We start from the raw sequence: 27246 nt of genomic DNA, 5'->3' as shown, positions 1-27246 counted from the left end.
CATACATGTTCATAACTCTATTGAGTTCTCATCTCCTGGTATGGCCATTGTAAAATCAGAGGTCAGCATTCTATCTCTTCATTTTTTTTAGACATAAAGAGAAAAGCAAAACAAGACAAACACTTGCAGTGCATGTAAGTCAAACTAGCCCCAGAAAAAATTGTTTGTAATGGTAAATCATGTCTTCCATTTAGTGACATGAGTCACCAAATTTCTTTGGCTTCTTTATTCCTGAGGACTATGCTCAAAGCCACTTTCTATCAGGTATTCTTTTCTCTTTTTCTTCAATAAATTAGTATTTTTATTGGCCATTTTATGTTCTTGCAGAATTCCCCCCCCCCAAAGTTCCTGCTCATCCATCCTTCATGTTAAAACTCACATGCAAGATAATGAAGTTTCCTCTATTTTCTTTGGATACTTCAGAATTCCCTCATCTCTTCTGCTCTCATGCATCATTTCCTTTTAAATTATGAAATTAGAGAAGCCTGACCTACCTAATGTTCATAATATCACATGTTCTCTCATATGTTATTATGTTTAGCTCTATCAGAAGTTAATCTCTAAAAGCCATAAGAGCAATTCTTCCTTCTGAAATCTTAATAATTGTTTATGTTGATAATTACTTAAGAAAATTGAGATATTAGAGTAACTAATTTTGTCATTTCACAAAAGATTTTCTAATCCTTATGTTTATATCTGTGATAAATTTTTATTTATTTTTCAAACATTGGCATATGTTGGTATACATTTATTTTTACCTTTTAGCAAAATCAATTTGTATTTTAGCTTTTAATGAATCCTCTAGGACTGTGGTCATTTAATAATACCTCACTCATAATTTCTTTAATTTAAATTTAGTTTTAGTTGTCATTTGCCATTACATATTTACACTCGCTCTTGTCCTGATTGTTTAAAAAATCAATAATGCAAATATGGTGACTTTTAAAAATCTTTTTCTCTGTAGGCATTGTTGATCCTTACTGCTCATTGGAATGTGAAGTCACCTGGCAACCAGGTTTTAGTTCTCCAGAGAAGGGAGAGTTTACACTTCAAGTGTCAGGAGGAAATACTTTGACCCTCAAGTGTATTGCACATGTAATTATTTCTCTTAAATTTGATTTTTATCTCAGGCATTATATGTTAAACTGCTATTTAGATGCCTTAGCTTAATTCTATATGTAAAGTCTGAATTTAAATGATAATTGTTTTAGCTACTTCAGAGATGTACTTACCTACTATGAATTAAGAACTAACTTAAATATCGAAGAGTTTTGTAGAAACAACACTATGTTGTCAAAGGCTCTATATATATGTAATACCATCATGGGAGCCACTTGTCATTAACATACAATATACAGTATAGTACAGAAATTTATATTATATTTTCATTCATATATTCTATCCTGAAATCTCTCTTAATCTTCCAATAACTGTTAGTAATTTAGTATGGAAAAGATCATGTAATTTATATTAAAAGAAACCCGAGTTTTTATTAACTATAATAGAATATGTTGCTTACAGTAAAAAGAAAAAAAAAAAGATGATAGCTGTAACTAATATCACTCCATGGTATGACCCAAGATGCCCTAACAATATGACTCAATACCAAGAGTACATTTTGTTTATGATCCCAGCCAACTGCTGTTAGATATTTTAAACAACCCAAGTACATTTTTAATGCATTTTGAAATCCCATTATTTATTTTATTTTATTTTTGGTTTTCTTCAGAGTTTCTGTTTATTTTGTTATTTTTTAATATTCTTTTTCATTTTACATATCGATCCCAGTTTCCTCTCCCTCCTATCCTCCAATTCCATCACCATACAATAGAAGCAGAAGCTTCATTATCAACCTTTTTATATGAGAATACACTTACCTTGGTACCCAAGCCACACAAAGACACAACTAAGAAAGAGAACTAAAGATCAATATCCTTCATGAACTTTGATGCAAAAATTCTCAATAAAATACTGGAAATTTGAATCCAAGAACAAGTCAGAGAAATCATCCACCATGACCAAGTAGGCTTCATCCCATGGATTCAGGGATAGTTCAACATATGAAAAAAATCTATCAATGTAATCCACCATGTAAACAAATTGTAAAAGAAAAACCATCATCTGAAAAAGCCTTTGACAAAATCCAACACCCCTTTATAATAAAGTATTGGAGAGATCAGGGATAATAGGAACATAAGTTAACATAATAAAAGCAATATATAGTAAACTAACAGCCAACATCAAAATCAGGAACAAGAAAAGGCTGTCCACTTTCTCCATATCTGTTCAATATTGTACTTGAAGTTCTAGCTAAATCAATAATACGATAAAAGGAGATCAAGGGGATACAAATTGGAAAGGAAGAAGTCAAAATTTCACCATTTGCAGACGATATGATAGTTTATATAGGTGACCGTAAAAACTATAAAAGGGAACTCCTATAGCTGACTAACACCTTCAGCATAGTGGCAGGATACATGATTAATTTAAAAAAATCAGTAGCCCTACTATATATAGACAATAAATGGGCTGAGAAAGAAATCAGAGAATGATCACTCTTTACAATATCCACAAACAACGTAAAATATCTTGGGGGTAATGCTAGCCAAACATGTGAATGACCTGTATAGCAAGAACTTTGAGTCTTTAAAGAAAGAAATTAAAGGAGCTACCAGAAAATGGAAAGATCTCCCATGCTCTTAGATAGGCAGGATCAACATAGTGGAAATGCCAGTGTTGTCAAAAGCAATCAGTGCAATCCCCATCAAAATCCCAGCACAATTCTTCACAGGCCTTGAAAGGACAATACTCAACTATATATGGAGAAACAAAACACCCGGGAGAGTCAAAACAACCCTGTGCAATAAAGAAACTTACGGAGGCATCTCTATCCCTGATTTCAAGCTCTACTATAAAGCTATAGCCCTGAAAGCAGCTTGGTATTGGCACAAAAATGGACAGGTAGACCAATGGACTCAAATTAAAAACCCAAGTACTTTACCTGAATTCTGTCTTTATATTCTGGACTAATGTGTTTCACCTCTGAATGTGCTTGTAGCTTATACCTAAGAGTCTCTCCAATTTTAGGGTTTGCAAGTAGCTATCAGAACACAATAGAGTCTTTCCTAAGGTCTAATCTTGAAATAATCTTTGTGTAAAAATCACATATTATTATTTCAAAAACTTTCTCTTGAAGTAAATGCGTGTATATAAAGGTACAGATACTAAAGGCATATCACTCATCTTTGCAAATTGATACCTTGTTACTACTCACAGATCACCCAGATAAAGAAACCAAACATAATTCCCATAATGGAAGAACCACCCTGCCCCCAGGCCACATTTCCCATAAAAATATTCCTCCCAAGTTTATCACTTTTCTTACTTATGAGAACTTAATTATGGTCTAAAATTTATATTCACATAGTCAAAATGCATTATTACATATATAACTTTCATATATATATATATATATATATATATATTTAATTTTATATAACAAAGTCCAATTAAATGAAAACGAACATTTATACACAATATTTGGGAATTTGGGCGTCGTTCTTTCCAAACTACTTCCTGCTGGTAAGGGGCGCTGTCTTGGGGGATTCGAAGAAATTTCAGATATCCTAGCTGTAGTCTGTAGGGCTGTTTTGTCCAGCTGTTTGGAATGTAGGATCAGTTTGTACTCTGTTTCAGGCGGTCTGGCATGATCAAACCACATTAGTCTGGAAGGAATCCACATCTTTTCATTTTCTGTGGAAACAAAAATAGAAATCCTTTTCCCCAGTAACTTGTTCTTCAACTTAAATTTTGGAGTCAAAGCGTTTTTTTTTTTTTTTTTTAATTTATTATTTTACATGTCGATCCCAGTTCCCTCTCCCTCACTCCCTCCCTCCCCTCCAGCCATTTCTCCCTCCTTCCCTCCCTTTTGCCCTCTTTGCCCTCTCACATGCACTCTAAACACCCTCCCCTCCCAACCCCCCCACCACAATACCATATGTAGGGGAATGCCATCCAGTTGGGGTCATGTAGATCTGACAGGTCCTGTGAAGTAGGGACTAGGGCTTCTCTCCTATCTCTAGAATAAGGCAGTTATCCCTCCATGGGGGATATGTTTGCAAAGTCCTTTTGTGCACCAGGGATACATCCTGGCTCCACTGTCTGAGGTCTCTTAGACTCCTCAGACCTTCTGGCTGAGACCCATATTCAGGGGGGTCTGAGTCAGACCCCTGTTGGCTTCCCAGCTATCAGTCTAGTGGCCCTTAGCTCCTCCTTGTTCAGGTAAGCTGTCTCTATGTACTTCTACCGCATGGTCTTGTCCTCTCCATCTGCTTCTGTGTTCTAGTTCGACTCAGTGTTTATGTATGGGTGTTTGCTCCTATTTTCAACAGCCATTAGTTGAGGACTCCACGGCGAAGTTAGTTGTTGATCTCACTCTCTGGGAAGGGCATTTATGATGGCCTTTCCACGGGAGTTGAGATTGTTAGTTGGGAGCAGTCTTGTAGTTCCCTCGACCTTTCTTTGTGTTCAACTTTATCTTCAAACCAATATTGGCTCCCTCTTTTATGTTCTCTCTCTCTGTCTCTGTCTCTGTCTCTCTCTCTCTCTCTTTCCTATTTTCCATTCCTAACCAGGCTCAATCCTCCTGATCACACATGCCTTCCTCTCCTCCCCCCCATTTTCTCCTACTTCTCTCTCCATTAGCTGTCCTTCCCCACTTTACCTGAGCTCTGGGGGACTTGTCCCTTCCCAGTTCTGTGAGAGACTTTACATGAATCTCTTAGAATACAACTTGTATCCTAGTTCCTCAGGTGATGTGAATTATAGGCTGGTGATCATTTGATCTAGTTCTAAAATCCATATATGAGTGAGTACATACTGTGTTTCTCTTTTTGTGACTGGGTTACCTCATTCAGGATGGTTTCTTCAAGTGCCATCCACTTGCCTGCAAATTTCAAGATACCATTATTTTTTTCTGCAGAGTATTCCATTGTGTAGATGTGCCACATCTTCATTAACCATTCTTCAATTTAGGGGCATCTAGGTTGCTTCCAGGTTCTTGCTATTACAAATAGTGCTGCTATGAACATAGTTGAACAGATGTCTTTGTTGCATTGATGTGAATCCTTTGGGTATATGCCTAAGAGGGGGATTGCCGGGTCCTGTGGTAAACTAATTCCCATTTTCCTGAGGAACCGCCATACTGATCTCCAAAATGGCTGTATGAGTTTGCACTCCCACCAGCAGTGGAGGAGTGTTCCACTTTCTCCACATCCTCTCCAACATAAGTCATCACTGGTGTTTCTAATTTTAGCCATTCTGGCAGGGATAAGATGGTATCTCAAAGTTGTTTTGATTTGCATTTCCCTGATAGCTAAGGATGTGGAGCATTTTCTTAAATGTCTTTCAGCCTTTTTGATTTCCTCCATTGAGAATTCTTTCTTCAGTTCTGTACCCCATTTTTTAATAGGGTTATTTGGTGTTTTGTTGACTTATTTCTTGAGTTCTTTGTATATTTTGGAGATCAGCCCTTTGTCGGATATAGGATTAGTGAAAATCTTTTCCCAGTCAGTGGGCTGCCGTTTGGTCTTGTCAACTGTGTCTTTTGCCTTACAGAAGCTTCTAAGTTTGAAGAGGTCCCATTTATTAATTGTTTCTTTCAGTGTCTGTGCCCCTGGAGTTATGTTCAAGAAGCGGTCTCCTATACCAATTTGTTCAAGGGTACCTCCTACTTTCTCTTCTAAGAGGTTCAATGTGGCTGGATTGATGTTGAGGTCTTTGATCCATTTGGACTTGAGTTTTGTGCATGGTGACAGACATGGGTCTATCTGCAGTCTTCTACACACCTTCATCCAGTTGTGCCAGCACCATTTGTTGAAGATGCTGTCTTTGCTCCATTGTATAATTTTAGCTGTTTTGTCGAAAATCAGGTGTTCATAGGTGCGTGGATTAATATCAGGATTTTCAATTCGATTCCATTGGTCTACCTGTCTATTTTTATGCCAATACCAGGCTGTTTCCAGAACTATATTTCTGTAGTAGAGCTTAAAGTCAGGAATGGTGATGCCTCCTGAAGTTCTTTTATTGTATAGGGTTGTTTTTGCTATCCTGGGTCTTTTGTTTTTCCATATAAAGTTGATTATTATCCTTTCAAGGTCGGTGAAGAATTGTGGTGGTATTTTAATGGGGATTGCATTGAATCTGTAGATTGCTTTTGGTAAGATTGCCATTTTTATTATGTTTATCCTACTTAACCAAGAGCATGGGAGGTCTTTCCGTTTTCTGGTATCTTCTTTAATTTCTTTCTTTAGAGTCACAAAGTTCTTATTATATAGGTCTTTTACTTGTTTGGTAAGCGTTACACCAAGATACTTTATGTTGCTTGTGGCTATTGTAAAGGGTGATGTTTCTCTGATTTCTTTCTCTGCCTCTTTGTCATCTGAAAAAAATAGGGCTACTGATTTTTTTGAGTTTATCTTGTATCCTGCTAGTTTGCTGAAGGTGTTTGTCAGCTGTAGGAGTTCCCTGGTAGAGTTTATTGGGTCGCTTATGTAAACTATCATATCATCTGCAAATAGAGACAGTTTGACTTCTTCCTTTCCAATTTGGATGCCCTTGATCTCCTTTTGCTGTCTTATAGCATTAGCTAGAACTTCTAGTATGATATTGAAGAGATATGGAGAGAGAGGACAGCCTTGTCTTGTTCCTGATTTTAGAGGAATTGGCTCAAGTTTCTCTTCATTCAGTTTGATGTTGGCAGTTGGTTTGCTGTATATTGCTCTTATTATGTTTAGGTATGTTCCTGTTATCCCTGACCTCTCTAATACCTTTATCATGAAAGGGTGTTGAATTTTGTGGAAGTCTTTTTCCGCATCTAGGGAGATAATCATATGGTTTTTCTTTTTCAGTTTGTTTATATGGTGGATCACGTTGATAAATTTTCGTATGTTAAACCATCCCTGCAATCCAGGTATGAAGCCTTCTTTATCATGTTGGATGTTTTCTCTGATGTATTTTTGAATTCGGTTTGCCAGTATTTTATTGAGTATTTTTGCATCGATGTTCATCAGGGATATTGGTCTGTAGTTTTCTTTCTTAGTGGTGTCTTTGTGAGGTTTGGGTACCAAAGTTATTGTGGCCTCATAAAAAGAGTTTGACAATAAACCTTCTCTTTCTTTCTTGTGGAACAGTTTGAGGAGTAGTGGTATTAGTTCTTCCTTGAATGTCTGGTAGAATTCTGCACTGAATCCATCTGGCCCTGGACTTTTTTTCGTTGGAAGGCTTTCGATGACTGCTTATATTTCATTGCAGGTTATAGGTCTATTTAAGTTGTTTGTCTGTTCTTGACTTAATTTTGGTAAGTGATAGTTATCCAGAAACTTGTCCATTCCCTTTGAATTTTCAATTTTTGTGGAATACAGATTTTCAAAGTATGACCTGAAAATTGTCTGGATTTCCTCTGTTTCTGTTGTTATGTTCCCCATTTCGTTTCTGATTTTGTTAATTTGCATGTTCTGTCTCTGCTTTTTCGTTAATTTGGATAAAGGTTTGTCTATCTTGTTGATTTTCTCAAAAAACCAACTCTTTGTTGCATTGATTTTTTGTATTGTTTTCCTCGTTTCTATTTTGTTGATTTCAGCCCTCAAGTTGATTATTTCCTGGCGTCTGCTCCTGTGGGGTGAATTCGCTTCTCTGATATAATTAGGTTTGTAGGAATAGTCTGTGCTGACAAACTTGTTTGTAGATTATTCATTGTCCTCTTTAAAACATATCCCATTTGCGTGAATGTGCTGTCACTTTCCATTTATATAGTTAACTAGGATATGTGTTATTACTGCGTTTCATTTCCATTATTGAAAATCTTTTAGTGAGCATTTGCAAAGTATTTATTTGCTTATTGTATCTAGAAAGTTTAATATTATACTTTTGCTCACATATTCAACCTATGACTATTTTTCACTTACATAAAAATGAGGGATTTAATAATAACAGATGTAGCATTAATTAGTTACTATTTATTGAGCAATTACTATGTGTCAAGTGCCATGCTAACTGGTGTTTATTTATTATCTCATCCCTTTAAAATTCTGAGGTATTCATTGCTTATATCCAAATATATAATTAATGGTGAATTACTAGAAAACTGAGGTTTTAAGTTATTCAAATTCACAACCAGTTTATTTCTAGATCCAACTGCCTCCACAGATTTAATGTTACCCTATCTAATGTGATTTATTTTGTCTATCTCCTACCCCATGAGTCAATAAGAATGAAATAAGTAAACTACTGGAAATAAACCTATGAGATAATTAAACAGTAAATCACACAAGGAAATAATTCAGATAATTGAATAGAAAATTGGGTCATTTCAGATAAAGCTTTGAAACTTTTAAAGTTAACTCTGAAGAGTAGGATGGAGAAACACAGTGTTTAAATAAAATGTCAGTTAAGTTTCATCATATATTGATAAAACTCTGACTTACATTTTTCATCTATTTTAGTTTAGTTTGAATGTTTATTATTCCAGTTACAAAGATTATGTTTTAAAATAATTATAAGAATATTCTAAAGCCTAATATAATAGCATAGTTTATGAAGTTTTATAAAATCTAGCACCAAGTGAACTCAACTCAGTATTTCTTGGACAAACTGTGTTCAAATTGCCTTTGATACCTGATTACTTAACCTTTACTACTGTAAACATGCATAATGGCCACACTTGAAAACAGTGTTCTGTGGTTTGTTAGTTCTATGAAATGCTTTTCTTGGAAGTAAGAGGAAAGTCCCTATGCCTGTGTAGTAATTCTGTCAATGAGAATAAACTATGTCCCCATCTCATGTAGGCCAAGCATACATTATCTGCATATTAAGCTCTATGAATTTGGATTCTAGTAAAAATATGTCTGGGTGGCTTCATTTTTAACAACCTGTTCCATATATTTAGATGACCTTTGAATTCTGTTGCATAACATATAATAGTATGCCATACATAACTGAGTAAATGATAACTCTAAGAGCCTTTCAGTAATTTGTCAGTATGTTCAGTATGTTTCTTAGTCCAGGAATCACTTCTGCCATAGGGATAGCCTCTTTCCTTCTACTGTTGTGTGTGTGTTGTGGTGTTTCTGGGGATCACACCCAGAGCTACACATAAGCTAGGGAAATACTCTATCAGTAAATTATTGTCCACCAGAACTTTGAGAGAGTAATATTTAAACATTATATTCTAATTTTCTTTGTCTTAAGGCTTCAGCAAAATCTAGTAACATGTTATATTTTAAAAATCTCCCTAAAGGTAAAGTTCCAGTTACATGACAGGGGTATATTTTTTATCACTTCTCTCATTACTTTCTTCTCTTCTCATTGAAGAATATTTGGCATTATTTCTTTGTTCATATTAACACATTTTAATGCTATAAACTAGATAAATTCATAAAATTATGTTTATAGGTTTAAATGTATTTACATACATTTGGTAATGATGGTAAAGGTTAATTACATTTAATTTTCAAAGCAAATCAATTGACTTTTTTATTTGCTCTTGTTTTGGTAATTTCTCCCATTCTTCTTTTTATTACCAGGTTGGACATACTAGAGTCACCTTTTTAGAGCCAAGAATACTGTTCAGTAATAGTTCTCAAGGTTTAACTACTTGGCGGAAAGCCATTCTTCACAATATAGGGCAAAACCATGCTTATTTCAAGGTAATGCTAAATTTTTGCCATTTCTTATTTGGATCAAATTAAGTAATGATTCGAATCAATTTGTTTCAAATATACTACAAAGTTAGTACTTTGCTATTTGTCAATGGACTTTCTGAATTCATTTAGCACATTTATTATTCTACTTTTCCAAACTATGATTTTCCTTCCTTGGTATAATTTGGTTTATTAAAAAAATGTGAACACTTTTAAATATAATTGCCAAGAAATGTTATGTAATATAGTAAGTTATCTGCTTTTCCTTTTTTACTTTCACTTTTTTAATGAGGATTGTCTTGGTAGTAACAAGAACTAGATGGGATTAACTAGTTGTAGTTTAAATTATTTGTGTATTTGATGTAATACAATTCTATTGCAAAATCACCTCATGTCTTATTCTCAGCCTCTGTGTAGGAAGTACTTTAGATACTTCCCTGCCAAACTTTTGATATCATTAATTTGTAAGTCACTGTAGCATCTTACCAATTTTTTATTACAGGTTTGTGATCAAAGCCTTTTGCCTACCATTAATATCATTCCATCAGAAGGAATAATCCCATTTGGGGGAATAACTGTTCTTAATATCTCCTGTACACCTACTGTGGCAGAAAAATTTGATACAAGAGCAAAGGTATATCTGTTCATGTACTTGTCCATTCTTTCTCTCTCTGTATTTGTATATGTATGTGTGTATATGCATTTATGCACACATCTCCATGTGTATGTAATGTTTTATAAATATAAATTTATATTAATAAGCACATTATCACAAAATAACTACTTACACTTGTTATTAGTAAATTTAATTACTTCATGAATAAATAATGGAATTTTGAAGTATAATGCTAAATAAATTAAGGTACTGTTTATATAAAAATTGAATTAATTCTAAATATGCAGGTTCAGAGGTCTAAAAGTAGCAACTATACCTAAATTATCTAAAAGAACATTAGGTAGCAACACTTAGAGAGAAGTCTCTGAAAATTTTTTTCAAGAAACCCAGTAGCTGAAGTTTCTTCTAAGTTGAAACAATGCTACCAATAAGCATGAGGCAGTTTCACATAAAATTGAATGATTTGAAAGAGCCTAATCGTTCTCATCGAAATAAGTGAGCTTTTCTTCATGGCCTTGGGGAAATTAGGAAAGAGTAATTATGGGATGCAGGAGACATTATGATCCTCTGGCTATTAGATTCTTTCAGTGTCCTCTTCCATGATGTGCCCTGAGCCTTAGGTTGTGTTGCAGATGGGGAAAAAAATAGCTTTTAAAAACACTGATGGAAACTATATCTCTGGTATTACAGTTAGAAATTCTCTTGGTGTAGGAAAGTGGCCATAGTAGGTTGTACTCTCTCCATAGAAGGCTTGTTACCATACATGAATTCCTTTCACTAAGTGGGTCTTAAATACATCACCGTAATACAATAGTGACACTGTCGCACTATTGGTGATATATTTTCAGACAGGCCACTGTGGTATGTAGGCATCATAGCTGGATGGGAGTATTGATTAATAACCTTTTCTCTCTTAGCAGCTTTAATACTACCTTTCAATAGTATGCGAGCTAGTCCCCAGGGAGGAGGCTTCCTGGTCAGGTCCACCTGAATTCCTCTTTTCCAATAACCAAAAGTGTGGTATCATTAGCAATGGAGTCTGACTTTCAAGGTTTGGGAGGCAGAACATGTTGTTTTGGAAATCTTGTAGACTCCTTCCAACACCACATCAGAGTTTCACCGTACTTTTATATTAAGTATTTTGTTAGATTGTCTTTTTTTCCCAATAATATGCTCCTCGTATATGTAAAAGCATATCTATATCTATATCTGTATCTATCTGTATCTTTATCTGTATCTATATCTAATTTATATCCATGGTGTGTGTGTGTGTGTGTGTGTGTGTGTGTGAGTGTGTGCATGCATTTCTCTATGTCTTTCTCAAGTAGTTAAGTATTATTTACCTCAACTTCTTCTTCCCTTGCATTGCCAATTCCATGCCCCAGTTAGGACCCACCCCTCTATTTTTCACTGCATAGCAACTTTGTCCTGTTTTCCTTCTCCCTAGGTAGAGCTCCTTGCACCTTCCCCCCAATCCTGCATGACACCTATCCTTTCCCATTTTTTGAAGTTATTTTGATTCTACTGTAATATCTTTTTTTTTCTTAGTGAAGACTCAGTAATCAGGAAGGCTATGGTTCAGGTTTTATTGTGTTGGCATTCAACTTTATGGACACCCCAAAGACAGAACATTGCCCCTTCTAACCATTAGTTCACTGTAGTTTGAAAATAATTTTCTTGAGAAAATTATGCCATAGTATACCAAGTAATGAAAAAGACAACATAATTAAGTACTATAGTAATCCTACACAACACTTTTGACTTGTTTTCATAGCTATTGTGTTTATTAGCATATTTCTGTGGAACAAATTGTATATCATTCAAATGTACTTTTGCTTTTATAAAATAATCTGTTGTAATTAGATAAGGAAAATATGTTACAGAGAATTATAATCAGGTCTAGTCAAATGAATTTTAATCTCTAGTCAAATTCATAAGCCATCTGATTTCTATATGCTCTTATTTATATTATAAAGTAACATAAGGGGGCCTGGAATTGATCATCTATATATTATTATTTTTAATGTAATTTGTACAAAATTTCTTGTCTTTAATAAGGTTGCTATTCACCGTGCAAATGTTATAGATCTAAGGATTGGTGGATCTGTTGAAATTGCTGATGTTGAAATCACACCTGTGAGTATGCCTCTTGCTTGTTTGCTTAATTTATGACTTTGATGGTTATGTTAAGCATCCATAATCAGTTCATTAATATTTACAAATATTTTCCTGTGTAGTAATTTTGCATATAATAGTTAATATAAGTACTGTAATTATAACTGATGAAGCAGGATATTGTATTTTTTAAACAATAAAACACTAAACTTACATGTGAGCAAACTACCAGTAATTTTTTTTAATTTATCTGTCGATCCCAGTTCCCTCTCCCTCCCTCCCTTACTCACTCACTCACTCCCTCCCTCCCTTTTACCCTCTCTGCCCTCTCACATGCACTCTAACCTCTTTCCCCTCCCATCCCCCACCCCAATTCCATATGTAGGGGAATGCCATCCAGTTGGGGTCATGTAGATCTGACAGGTCATGTGAAGTAGGGACTAGGGCTTCTCTCCTGTCTCTAGGTTAAGGCAGTTATTCCTCCATGGGGGATGTGTTAGCAAGGTCCTTTTGTGCACCAGGGATACATCCTGGCTCCACTGTCTGAGGTCCCTTAGACTGCTCAGATCTTCTGGCTGAGACCCATATTCAGGGGGGCCTTAGTCAGTCCCCTGCCAGCTTCCCAGCTATCAGTCTGGTGGCCAGTTAGCTCCTCCTTATTCAGGTAAGCTGTCTCTATGTGTTTTTGTCACCTGCTCTTGTCCTCTCCATCTGCATCTGGGTTCTAGTTTGACTCAATGTTTATGTATGGGTCTTTGCTCCTGTTTCCATCAGGCATTAGTTGAGGGCTCCATGGAGAAGTTAGTTGTTGATCTCACTCTCCCGGAAGGGCATTTATGGTAGACTTTCCACGAAAGTTAAAATTGTTAGGTGGCAGCAGTCTTGTAGTTCTTTAGACATTTTTTTGTGTTCAATTTTATCTTCAAACCAGCAAACTACCAGTATTAATAAAATGGTTTCATTATGTTCTCATCATTCATAAGAGATTATCCTTTGCCTATAATAGATATATGTGTAATATGTCTTAACTATTGGTTTAATTTGTCCTGTTTTGAGTTTTATGACACATGAAGAAGTGTTTGTAGTCATTGATGAGGTACTTTAGTTGAGTATTGTGTTTCCAAGATTGATTTAGGTTGTGTGAAACTATGCTGTATTTTTCATCATTGCTTTATAAAGGTTGTTTGCTTGAACATACTATAATATGCATCTTCATTCCACTGTTCTTCCATCTAGTTATTTCTAACTGTTATCAAAAGCATTGTCACCATGTCAGGTCATATTTTGAGGTACAAAGGCTTCCTAAGATGTACTATTTGTTCATGTTTGTCTTTATAAGATAATGTCTTTTTTTTTTCCTTTTTGGATTTTTTTTTTTTTGCCCCATGCTTACATTGAGTGCTATATCTGCATGTATACCTTCATGCCAGAAAAGGGAACTAGATCTCATTATAGATGATTGTGATTCACCATGTGGCTGCTGGGAATTGAACTTAGGACCTCTGGAAGAACAACCAGTACTTTTAACTGCTGAGCCATATCTCTAGCCCCCATAGATAATTTCTAAAATATCATAATATTATCATAATACTTTTATTTCTATTGCTCTATATTTCAATGCTCTACAAGTTTTATTATGAGATGTAAAAGGCTCATCTAATGAGTATAGATACTTTAATGTAGTCTTGATATTAATTTTCTGAACTATACTCATCAGTTTTTAAAAACATTATCTATACATAAGTAGTATTTGTTCTACAATTGATAATGTGCATACACATTGACACATGCATGTGTTCACATGCAAACACACATACATACAGTGTAAACACATACACATACTAAGAGACAGACACACAGTATACACACACAAACACACACACACACACCTTCTGTATTTAAACATTACTTCAAAGGATAGGATCTGTTCTGTTTACTCAAAGAAACTTTTATTAGATATTCAAAGCAGGCCTTCATTTTGTCCCATTGTGACATTTATAAGATGTTATCAACCTCTGAGAGATTTTTCACTATAGCGATTATCCTATTGAGATTGCTTTTTTTCCCAATTGTTTTTCCATTATCTGGTTTCATTATGGTACTAAATTTTAAAATACAATGATTAAAGAGTTTAACTGGCTGCCTTTGAGTCAGGCTCTTATTGAGTCAGGCTTTAGTTTCTGAATCCTGTTGTTCAGTGGTGATGGATTGAGATACATCGACCAGCAGATATTCAACTAGCCTATTTAATACTGTGGTGATTAGTAAAAATGAAGAGCATAAAGAACCTGAGGGGATGGAAGACACCAAGAAAAGAAGGCCCTCTAAATCAACATGTTTAACATGAGAACTCTTAGATACTGAGGCAACATGCACAGGGAGGTCCTGTATGGGTATGCACCAGGTTCTTTGCATACATACCATTGCTTCCAGTTTAGTGTTTTTACTGGATTCTTGAGTGTATAAATGAGTGGATCTCTGTTTCTTGTGCCTTTCCTTTGGCTTCTTTATTTCTGTTTGTTTTGTGCAATTCTTATGCATTACTTTTAGTCGTAATAGAATTATGTTTTATTCTTATCTCATAGAAGCCAATTTTATCTAATGGGAGACAGAAGTGGTGTGAATCCAAATGGGAGGGGATAAGAGAGGAAGTCAGAGGAGTAGAGGGAAGGGAAACAATAACCATTATTTAATATCTGCAAAAATTATATTTCAATAAAATGGAAAAAAAACTAAATAGTATAAAAGCTAAACTCAATATTATAGTACTGTTGATACTATGTTCTTTTAATATTTTGTGTGGTGCATTTGCTTAGGAGTTGATCTTTTAGTAAATTTATCATGAGGTTCCTTACAGAAGTTTGTGATATAGCCACATACTAGGTATGTGTGGAAGAGTTCACATACTCTCAGTAAGAATCCAGAATACATATAGACATGGACACACATAAGGATAGAACCACATGTGCATGTATATGAAAATCAATCCTGTTTTTCATTACTAGATGAAGATATTTGAACAGATATTGTGCTGTCTCCAGGCAAATACACATAAGGAATAAGTCATCCTTACCACAATGTAATTAATTATGGTTTATCTGAGGTTCTTTTGGATGAATAACTTTATACGGTAGCTACATTTTAGAGAAGAGGCTTGATAGTTGAGACAAATGGTTGAAATATCTGGTATTAGTTTGAAATGCAAAATCATAGAGGCTACTGAAATATAAAATGTTATGATGAGGAAAGGGCTTAGATGTAGCTAGAACATAAGACATTAAATAAAGGTCTTGGGCAGTGTTATGAACACTGGTGATGATCTTGGACCTTGTCACGTTGATAGTGGGGGAAGGCCAAATATAAGAGATGGACTTTGTAACTTAGTTATTGAGGGGAAGAATTTGAGAAAGTAAAAATCTAGAAACTCAATTACAGTTGACTACTTACTATTATCATACAAATACAATCCAATAAATAGGTTGAAGAAGGGAGCTGGTTCAATGATTTTTGATATTTTACATATGGGGAAGAGAAAGATAAAGTTTCATAGAGATACGTTTGGCAATTGATCTTAAGTATCAAAATATAAATGACTGTACATATTTGTAAAGCATTATAGTACTTTCTAATTATTATTTCTTTTTTGATTTAGAATGTATTTAATTTCAGTGGTACCTATGTTGGCACTACAGAAACTATCCCATTTGTAATTAAAAACAGAGGTGTGACACGGGCCAAAGTAGAGTTCAATCTAAAAGAATTCCCACTTTTTGCAATGGATTTTAAGGGAAATGCAGGTATATGATTTATATTGTGATAGTATTGTAAAGCAAATTACTTTTAAATTGTCTAGGATATAATCATTAAAAACATAATAATGGCAGTTACTTTCCATGATTTGTTATGATATTATTATTCCTTTCAATATGTCTCTTGTAATATTAGAACACTTGGATAACATTATATGTAGCTGTATTTATTAATTAGCTTTATATAGCAACAGTGGTATATAAATGATTTGCTTTAACTAAAAATATAATTGTTAATTTTATATTCTCAAAATAGTGTATAGTCTGCCCTCTGTGTTTACTTATGTGTCATGAGTTATTGTATTTATTTTGGCTTAAATGAAATATATGCTTTTATGAGTGTATTGTTTCTTTTTTACTTCATAAGTTAGCAACTAGTACTCATGGGCTAAGTCTGATTTGAACGTTATGTTATGAACAAAGTTTAATTCAAATATAGATTTATTTGCCTATTGCTTTTTGCTGCTTTCATGCTAAAATGGCAGAATTGAAGAGTTGCTTCAGAAATCATGTCTCACAAAGTATAGTGTATCTGTTTTTTGAACCCTCACAGAAAAGTGTTCTTCCAGTTGACTTGGTTAATTATTTATCAGTAAATATTTGATCAACCCCAATTTTAGAGTAAACGTTAGATTAAATCTTTAAGGTAACTAGTACATTTTCTGTCGTCTTAAGAAGTGAACAGTAAGGTTACCTGTCAGAATCTCAGTGACAAACAGATGCATCATTCATAGTGTTTAACTAAATAGACTTTAGAAAATAAATTTGTGGGAGTCTAGGAAAGTATTAACAGAAACAAAAATTGTGGGGGGGATGCAGTTGTCTCTAATTCTGAAGGAAGAAGAGGAAAACGTGCGTTGCTGATCTAGCAGAAGATATTATGGACAGTGAGGCAACTAGTAAGCACCATAGTGACAATGCAATGGAGCCATTGCTAGAACTGCTAGCAGGGCTTCCGAAGGAATAGAAGGGTAAATATTTTTCTTTTTCTCATCTCCTACTTGTTCTGGTGCATTCTATGGTAGAACTTAATCAGGAGAAATAGCATTGAAGCTTGACTTACTGTTTTAGAGAAGTCAAGACAGAATAAAGCCATGAAGTATGAATATTATGTCTAGGTGACAAATGTTGATTACTTATATCAGTAGTTAAATTAACAATGTGGTTTTTACCATATTACATAACTAATAATGCAAGACAGTTGATCACACAGGTTATAGGGGATGTATAGGTTATACATTGGGGAAAACCTAGTCTAGGCTCACTTATGAGAACTATCATAGTTACTACACATGTTAAGGAACTGAAAGAATATAAACAAGGGTATATGAGAAGGAATGAGGGTAAAGCCTTAGTAAGGACTTCGTATGATTAGTGGTTGGATCATGAAACCAAGATTATGAAAGTAACTTTGTTGACTTTTTTATTTTTTGAGACAGGGTTTTAGCCTGGCTGTCTTTGAACTCCATTTATAGATGAGGCTGGCCTGAGACTCACAGAGATCCTTTTCTCTCTGCCTTTCAAGTTTGGGATTAAATGTCTTTCAACACTTAAAGGTTAAACAGAACATTTATAGGATTTATATGCAGGCAATGGAGTTTAATTGAGAAGGTGCCGGTGAGAAGTTTGGACTGAGAAAACAGAACTGTCAGTGGGAAGGAAGAGAGTACAAGTTCAGAGAAATGAGAAATTATTTGACCCAATGCAGTAGATGCACATGAAGAAGTGGAGGAAGAGGATGAGGAAGAAGAGGAGGATGAGAAGGAGGAGGAGTAGGAACAGGAAGAGATTTCCAGTCATTTCTGGTGTTTGTCCCTAAGGTCCAGGTAGCTGAGGGTCCACTACACTGTAGACAGAGTGCTGGAGTGAGATCATGATTAAGCAGGCTTTCTGTGTTTGAGTATCTTGTTTAATTGTCCATGACTAGTTTAGAGTAGATTCTTGGAAATCTACATGAAATATATGTTTATTTATTAAAATGTGTATGTTGAACCAATTTTTAGCCATTTGACACTTTATTCTCGGGACCCATATACTCTTGTTCCATGAATCAACTCTTTAAAGTGCTTTTCTTTTCAGAGTTGATTTGCCTGTAATTCAAACCTCTTTTCAAGGACACTTACTTATCTTTTCAAATGCATTTCTACTTCTAACCCTTTCTCCTTATTCCTATTCCATGGAACATTACATTCAAAGATATTTCTCTACTCTCATGATTTCCTTCATGAGTTTCAGATCAATAGACTGCACAAAGTAAATGAAGCACATAAGTTGATTTTAATAGCTAGTAACAAAAAAAACCATTTTCTTAAACCATTCTGAAAATTTATCTTCTTATGAATGTTTTAACAGATAAATGACTATTTTGATATCTTATTGGTTTCCAACAAAATTCTTTAATTAATATTTTTAGAGTGACTTATGGGAAAAGTAATTTTGACATACATTTATGGATGACCTCACCTTGTCATTCTAGTTACTGGTCATTTTAAGTACCATAGATTTTTCTTCTGGAGCCATGTAATACATCTCAACATAACTGAATTTCCATTCTCCTAGAATAATGCATCCCTGTTCTCCATGCTCTTTGTTGTCTTTTCATCTTTTATAAACTGGTTGCATCTTGCTTTGTCCTATGGATTATTGATATACACATTTGAACTCTGGTTAAGTAGGTGGAATTCTATTTGCTCTTTTACTTTAGTATGAAAATAACTGGATTCAGACAGGCAGCAGATTGCTCTGTGTACATGTTTTGTATGTTTTTTTTCGTATATATAACCCTAATAGAGTATATATTAATTAGGTACAATACCATATTTGTAATTTTTGTTTTTAGCAAATTTCTTTTCTACTACTATGCATATAATTACTATGAGGACATACATAATCATGGAAGGAAAAACATACTAGAAAGAAACGTGATATATATCTATTTCACAAGCTGTATTTTATATATACATATATATGTATGTACATATATACATATACATCATATTTGCTTCCAAAAATTTGTTCCAGTAAACTACTTTATTTTATAAATATGTATCTATCTTAGTTGGCTATTATTTGATGGATCCCAAGCTACAAATGTTCTAGTATAAATATATTTATTCCATGGCTTGTCTATCATATCATTGGTAAGTATATTTGAGTGAGAAAAACATGGGATAAGTTACAGAATTTTATTTTCAGATAAAGATAATTAAGATTATTATTTGTGGAATTAATAAGGTAAATGGAATGAACAAATTAGTTTACTTACATTTGAACTTTCAGCAATTAATTTCTTTGGGACAAATTTATTTTTACCTAATATCTTTATTGTTGAAATATTTCCATTTTGACCAGAATTTTTCCTTTGTGAGATGGTTTGTCTTTTTCATTATGATGTTGTTTTGAATGACTAATATTCTTTGATACCTTATAGTTCTATTTTAGCAATAGTTGATACTAATGCTTCACATGTACATATGTATGTATGAGTGTTTCTGAAAGGAAAATTCACGTGTCTTCTCAAAAATAAATGATGGAAAATTGAAGTATTTGGTATATTTTGTATATTTGTGGATTTTCAGGTGATCTAACAAGGCATGGGTCTTCTTTGCTTCCCCTTCATTGAATAGGTCATTTCTTAGCTATTCTGAGGTCCTACTAAGTTGCTTGATCTTACTCTTTATTCCTTTCTTCTTTTCTCCAAATATTAGTATATTTATGGAAGTTGGAAAGAATTTATAATGGATTTTTTTTATTATTTATGAGTGTACATTGCATATTTAGATCTGAGATTTGATATTATAAACTTGGTATTCATTATGGTACTCTTAGAAATTTGATGTAGCTTTACCCCTAGGGATTTCAGTAGTTGCATTTTCATTGCTATGAGTAGTATAATGACATTTTCCGCATTCATAATAAATCATATTCCTACACACACACACATACATACACACACACAAACACACACACACACACACACACACACACACACACACAGAGAGAGAGAGGATAGGTTTTATATATTATTTTTCTTGATCCACAGGAGAATTCAGAAATACAGAAGTTCCTTATATGTATGCCATAGAGGTAGAAGAAAGCACATCTGTGGAATGTGGCATAGCATTTTCTCCTGTTGAAGTAAGTTCAGCTTTCTGTTACTCCTATTATGGAAGAGCAGTGGAAGTACAGATTAGCTATTTAATAATGGATCAGATACCATTGAGTGACTATTCATAGTTATAATTTTTAGTCAGTAATATAATTACTGGACACATAAATCCTGGGGAACTATAATTACATTGTGTTTGTTGTACTTACTATCATATTTGAGGTTTTGTATGTTGTCAAGGAATGATAGGTTTAAGCTAATGAGAAAGACACATGTGTTTTCAAGCTATCTTGTGTTTTATAATTATATTTGAAGGTGACTCTTACAATCATTATCTGAAATACCCAAAAATCTTGTGCACAATTAAATAATGTTTCTGTGAAACTTGGTTAATATTGTTCCCATGATATCCAGTAATATTTTTAAAATGGAAAGAAAACAGTCAATATAAAAGAAAGAACCTTTACTAGAGTGTGCCTATAAGGAATGGATGCCACTAAGTTCAAGAAATAAGCTGTGATGTGCTTTTTCATTCAGATTTCTGAATTATAAAAATGATAAGTAGAGAGCTTCTTTTTTGAAAATAATTAATATATTTTTAGTTACATGGGTACTTTGCCTGCCTATATGTCTGTGTGAGGGTGTCAGATCTTGGAGTTATAGACAGTTGTTAGCTGCCATGTGGGTGCTGGGAATTGAACCCAGGTCCTCTGTAAGAGCAGTCAGTAACACTGAACCATCTTCCCAGTCCCTGAGATCATCTTTTTGACAATCATAGTGTCAGATTTATGCATCAAAAGTGAAACAAAACAAATAAATAAATAATAAAATTAAGTTAGTTTTTGTACTAGTAAGTACAGAAAATGACTTACTAAGTGAAAACAGTAATAGTTGCCCTTCCATCTACCTTGACATGTCTGCAAGTGTTGTCATTGTGTGGGTCTTGTCTAGGCAACCATATTGTTTAAGATGTTGTGGATAAAAATTGTCATGTCTAGAAGACACTATTCAGCAGCCACACTTGTTATATGATACTTAAAATCTTTTCATCCCCTCTTATACAATATTACTTGAGCTTTAGGTATTGTGGTGGCATTGTAGATGGACCAATTGGGAGAGTGGCACACCATCGTCACATGGTCACTTATTCTCTGGATTTTGACTACTTGGGACTCATTTTAGTTGCCTACATCTGCTGCAAAATGAAGATTTTTTGATGAGGGGTGAAAGTTGTACTCATCTGTAGGTATAAGGATATGTATTCAAAATATAGTTAGACATTATATTGGCTTAGGAAAATAGCACTTATAGGTTTACTTCTAGGTTCTATGACCTCTCTTGCCATGTGTAATTGTGTAGGTTTGCAATTCCCAGCAGGAATTATTTCCTGCTGAACCTACCTTAAGTCCAATTAGACAATTGTTGGTTACCTCTGTGAAAATAATGCCACTATTGCACCATTGGGAATGTCACACTGGTGTAGTCATTTTTGTGGTTAGTAGGCTTTTTCTCGGTGTACAGTTATTTGTTACTTTTCTCCTTAGTAGCTGTCATAGCATCTTTCATTACATCGAGAGCTACTCCTCAGGGAGAAGAGACTTCCTAGTCAGATCCAGCTATATTCCTCTAGCAGTCTCTTCAGGAATAGTTACTTGGTTTCAAGTTCTGGGAGCAAACTAAGGACCATAGCAATTATTTATGTTATTTTGGGAGTCTCTAGCTAGAACTTCAAGTACAATATTGAAGACATATTGATAGAGTGAATAGCCATGTCTTGTTCCTGATTTTAGAGGCATCACATTGAGTTTTTCTCCATTTAGTTTGATGTTGGATGTTGGTTTGCTATATATTGTGTTTATTAAGTTTAGGTATGTTCCTGTTATCCCTGATCTCTCTAAGACCTTTATCATGAAAGGGTGTTGGATTTTGTCAATGGCTGTTTCAGCATCTAGTGAGATGCTCATGGGTTTTTTTTTCAGTTTGTTTATATGGTGTATTACATTGATAGATTTTCTTGTGCTGAACCATCTCTGCATCCCTGGATGAAGCTTACTTGGTCATGGTGGATGATTTCTCTGATTTGTTCTTGGATTTAAATTTCCAATATTTTATTGAGTATTTTTGCATCAATGTTCATGAGGGATATTGGTATGTAATTCTCTTTCTTAGTTGTGTCTTTGCATGGCATGCATACCAAGATAATTGTAGCCTCAGACAATGAACCTTCTGATTCTATTGTGTGGAAAAAATTGAGGAATATTGGTATTAGCCATTCTTTGACTTTATGGTAGAATTCTGCACTGAAGCCATCTGTACCTATTATTTATTTTGGATGGTAGACTTTTGTTCACTGTTTCTATTTCATTAGGGTTATAAATATATTTAAATTAAATATGTGTACTTGATTTGATAAGTGATATCTGTCCAGAAATTTGTTCATATCCTTTAAATTCTCTAATTTTGTGGAATATGTGTTTTCAAAGTATGACCTGAAGAGTCTCTGTATTTCCTAGGTGTCCATTGTTATTTCCTGAATTCTGTTCCTGCACCAGGTTCAGAGGTCCTTTAGACTGTTCAGGCCTTCTAACTTCGATCCAGGTTCAGGGCATCTGGGTCAGTCCTATTCTGATTTCCCAGCTATCACTCTGGTGTCCAAGAGCTGCCCCCTTGTTCAGGCCAGCTGTCTCTGGGCATTTCTGCATCCTGGTCTTGACCCCTTCGCTCATCATTTCTCCCTCTCTGCAACTGGATTCCTGAAGTTTAGCTCAGTGTTTAGCTGTGGGTGTCTGCTTCTGCTTTCATCAGCTACTGGGTGAGGGCTCTAGAATGGCATATATGGTAGTCATCAATCTCATTATCAAGGAAGGGCATTAATGGTAGTCTCTCCACTGTTGCTTATATTGTTAGTTGGAGTCATCCTTGTTGGTCTCTGGACATTTCCCTAGTGTGAGATTTCTCTTTAATCCTATAATGGCTCCCTCTATTATGGTATCTTTTTGCCTATTCTTTTCTATTCTTCCGCCAAATCAATTTTCCTGCTCCTCCATATTCTCCTCCCCCATCCTTTTCTCTCCTTTTTGATTTAACTTTCAAAAGTGGTACTATGAAGGAAATTATCTGGTTCTTTTAAATTTTCCAATTTGATGGAGTATAGATTTTCAAGTATGTCTTTATGTATGTCTCTGTATTTAGTCAGTGCCTGTTATTTATAATTTTGTTAGCTTTTATGTTAATTTTCTACATTTTATTCAATTTGGATAATGGTTTGTCTATCTTCTTGACTTTTCTTAAATAATTTATTCTTTATTCCATTGATTCTTTGTGTCATTCTCTGTTTCTACTTTATTGATTTTAGTCCTCAGTTTCATTATTTCTTGACACTTGTCCATCTTGGGTTTGCTTACTTCTCTGTATTCAAGAGCTTCTAGGTGTGCTGTTAAGATGCTAGATTGAGTTCTCACCACAATTTTTTTATTTAGGCACTTACCTCATTGAATTCTAGGAAGTCTTTAATTTCTTTATTTTATCTTGGCTAATTTTTCATTCACTAGAGATCTGTTTAGTTTCCCTGAGTTTGCAATTTTTGTGTTGTTGCTGATAACCAGCTTTAATGTGTGGTTGTGTGATCGGATACGGGGGTTATTTTAATTTATTTTGTATCTGTTGAGACCTATTTCCTGCATGAATATTTTGTCTACCTTTGAGAAAGTTCCATAATGTGTAGAGAGGAAAGTATATTCTTTTTTGTTTACTTCTCTGGATTATCTGTCCTTTGGTGAGAATGGAGTATTGAAGTCTCCCACTAGCAGTGTGTGAGGGTCACAATGTGATTTAAGCTGTAGTAGTGTTTCTTTTACAAGTTTTGTGGCCCTTGTGTTTGGGACATAGACATTAAAAATTGAAATGACATCTTAGTGTACTTTTACTTGATAAGTATGTTGTGTCCATAACTATCTCTTTTGATTTATTTTGGTTTGAATTCTATTTTATTAGTTATTCAATTGTCTATACCATTTTTCTTCTTAGGTCCATTGTCTTGGAATATTCTTTTTCTGCCCTTTACCCTGAGGTAATATTTATCCTTGATGTTGCGGTGTGTTTCTTGGATATAGCAGAATATAGAATATTGTTTTTGTATCTATCTTGTTAATATCTCTTTTTGGAGGGGGTTGTGTCCAGTGATACTTACAGATATCAGTGACCAATGATTGTTGATTCTTTTATTTTGTTATTGGTGTTGCTGTTTGTTGCAGTGTGTGTCTTGTGTATGTGTGCTTGCCTTCTCTTGATTTTGCTAGTGTGAGATTATTTACTCTCTGTATTTTCATGTGTGTATTTAACCTCCTTAGTTTGGAATTTTTCTTCTGCTGCCTTCTATAGTGCTGTATTTGTACAGAGTTAATGTTTAAATTTGACATTTTCATGGAGTTTTTTTATATTCTCTATCTGGGGTGATTGAATGCTTGCTGGGTATGGTGTTCTGGGCCGACCTCTTTGTTCTCTTACAATGGGCATAATATCTCTCCAGGTACTTCTTGATTATAGAACTTAGGTGCAATTCAAATAGGTCTGCTTTTATACGTACTTGGTCATTTACCCTTGAAGTTTTAAATATTCTTTATTCTGTATATTTATTGTTTTGCTTATTATGTGGTGAGGGGGCATTCTCATTTTGTCCTGTGATATTGCTGTTCTTTATGCTTCTTGTACCTTTATAGACAGATCCTTCTTTAGGATAAGAATAGCTTCTTCTATGATTTTTTGAAAACATTTTATGAGTCTTTGAGTTCCATTTCTTTTCCTTCTATTCCTACTATTCTTATGTTTCATCTTTTCATGGTTTCCAAATTTTCCTGGATCTTTTGTATAAAGAGGGTATTAGATTTAACATTTTCTTTGACCACCATATATATTTCTTCTATTGTATCTCCACTGCCTGGCATTCTCCTTTCCACGGCTTATCTTCTGTTGGTAAATCTTGCATCTGTATTTCTTGTTCAGATTCTTAAATTATTAATTTCCAGAGTTCCCTCAATTTGGATTTTTCTTTATCTTTTTTCTATAATAGTTTATTCATTTCCTTCAACTCTTTCTTCCTTGACTTTCTTTAAAGAATTCATTCATTTCCTCCACATCTATGTTCATGTTTCCCTGTATTTCTTTAAGGGATTTATTCATTTCCTCTTTAAGGAACCCGATCATGTTCATGTAGTTCATTTTAGGGTATTTTTTTTTCTTCATTAAGTGTGTTGGATTATTCTGGGGCTGCTGTGGCAGCAATAGCTGGGTTGTATTTTCCTGTATGTTGTTGACTGTGTTTTTATGCTGTCTTCTTGACATCAGGTTTTCTGACAGTTATGGACCCAGGTTTAACAGATGGTGTGTGCTGTGATAGCATGAGGAGGAGTTGTTCTGTGAGATCCACAGAATATGTGATCAGGAAGTAAGGAAATTTGTAGCTGGTGTTCTGTTATAGTGCTGTGTTCCGGCTCTGATGGAACTGAGAATACCTCCTATTCTTACAGTGTTGTTGAAGGGATAACAATTTTGTAAGTGAGGTAATTTGTTCGTACATGTTTACCTTTTGGGAAGATGTATTTTAAACAAATTATGCATGAATGTTTAAGCTGAGAGAACAAATTGTATATGGCTCTCACATACTCACTAGCAATTTTATTTCTTCTTTGTCAACTAATCATATAAAAACTTAAAAGATTTTTTTGGAAGACTAAATCTTAACTAAAAAGTAAATTAAGGATTCAAATGGATATATTGACTTATCTTGGTATATACTGACATCATGACTATCTCTATCAGATGTATTTAAATGAGTTTTCATGGCTTCCTGTATGTTAAACCTCTTTGAATTTTTATCATTTGTTTTACATTTCAGATTATAAAATAATTGTTTCCACTTCCCTTTCCTCCTGACAATTTCCACTGTATCTTCTTGCTATCTTTCAAAGTCATGGTCTCTTTTTCAATTAATTCTGGTTAGATAGATAGGTATATACATTTAGAAATATATTAATTAACATAAATAATTAATTTAATATAAACTGTATTAATATATTGGTTAATTTACTAATTTTCTGGATTAATTTTGTTTCTATTCCTATAATCTTGACTTTGATATTTAATAATAAACCCAGCAGTTGAGCCTTTATATCCAATTCCTGGCAGAACTAACTTATGTGAACTCAGACCAGACTGTTTTTTTTTTTACTCATGTTATTCTATAATATTTGAACATATGGAATATATTTTCAACTTTGTAGGTATTTTTTTTTACTCTTATTACTCTTTTGGCCTTTGGTCTCTTTTGGCTCCTTTGGAGGGGCCTGCCACCCAGATGCCAAATACATCATACATGGAGTCTTAAAATATGTATGCCCATCCTCAGCTTGGCATGTTTCTTGCCAGCTGTTCTTCAGTTATACTCGACTGCTTTTTGCCTATGGGCTCTTTCCTTTTTTTACTTCTGTATATCTTACTTGTTGTGTGGCTGGCTCCTGATGACCTCCTTCCTTGTTCTCTGTTTTCCTTCTCTCAATGTAAGATTTCTTCTGCTGTTTATACTCTCTGCCTGTCAGCCCCATCTATCCTTTCTCCTGCCTTGCTATTGGACATTCAGCTCCTTATGAAACCATCAAGTGTTTTACACAGAAAAAGAATCACAGGTCCAAAGAGTTAAACAAATGAAGCATAAACAAAAGCAACACACCTTTACATAATAAACAAATATTCCAGAGCATAAACAGATGTAACACACCTTAAGATAATATTCCACAATATTTCTGATTCTTCTCATACGTAGATTTCTTTCTCTTTCCCCTCTGTCATCCCATCCTCGAGTAGCCGTATATTTTCATAATTCTTATCATTTGCCCCTCCCCTGAA

General features: G+C 34.3%; 1 protein-coding gene across 1 annotated transcript in view; it reads left to right on the top strand.

The window, feature by feature from the left end:
- The window catches only part of Cfap47 (cilia and flagella associated protein 47), a gene marked incomplete at its 3' end in the record, with an annotated part of 113053 nt that overhangs the window by 49951 nt on the left and 35856 nt on the right, over positions 1-27246 (top strand). The window contains exons 16-21 of the mRNA XM_051179566.1: positions 965-1095; positions 9582-9704; positions 10201-10332; positions 12373-12450; positions 16082-16226; positions 20281-20375. Of these exons, the coding sequence (XP_051035523.1) occupies positions 965-1095; positions 9582-9704; positions 10201-10332; positions 12373-12450; positions 16082-16226; positions 20281-20375 (704 nt within the window). The remainder of the gene's footprint in view (positions 1-964; positions 1096-9581; positions 9705-10200; positions 10333-12372; positions 12451-16081; positions 16227-20280; positions 20376-27246) is intronic.

This window comes from Phodopus roborovskii, unplaced genomic scaffold, assembly GCF_943737965.1.
Source record: "Phodopus roborovskii unplaced genomic scaffold, PHOROB, whole genome shotgun sequence".
NCBI lineage: Eukaryota > Metazoa > Chordata > Mammalia > Rodentia > Cricetidae > Phodopus > Phodopus roborovskii.
This window is presented reverse-complemented; position numbering and strand designations above follow the sequence as displayed.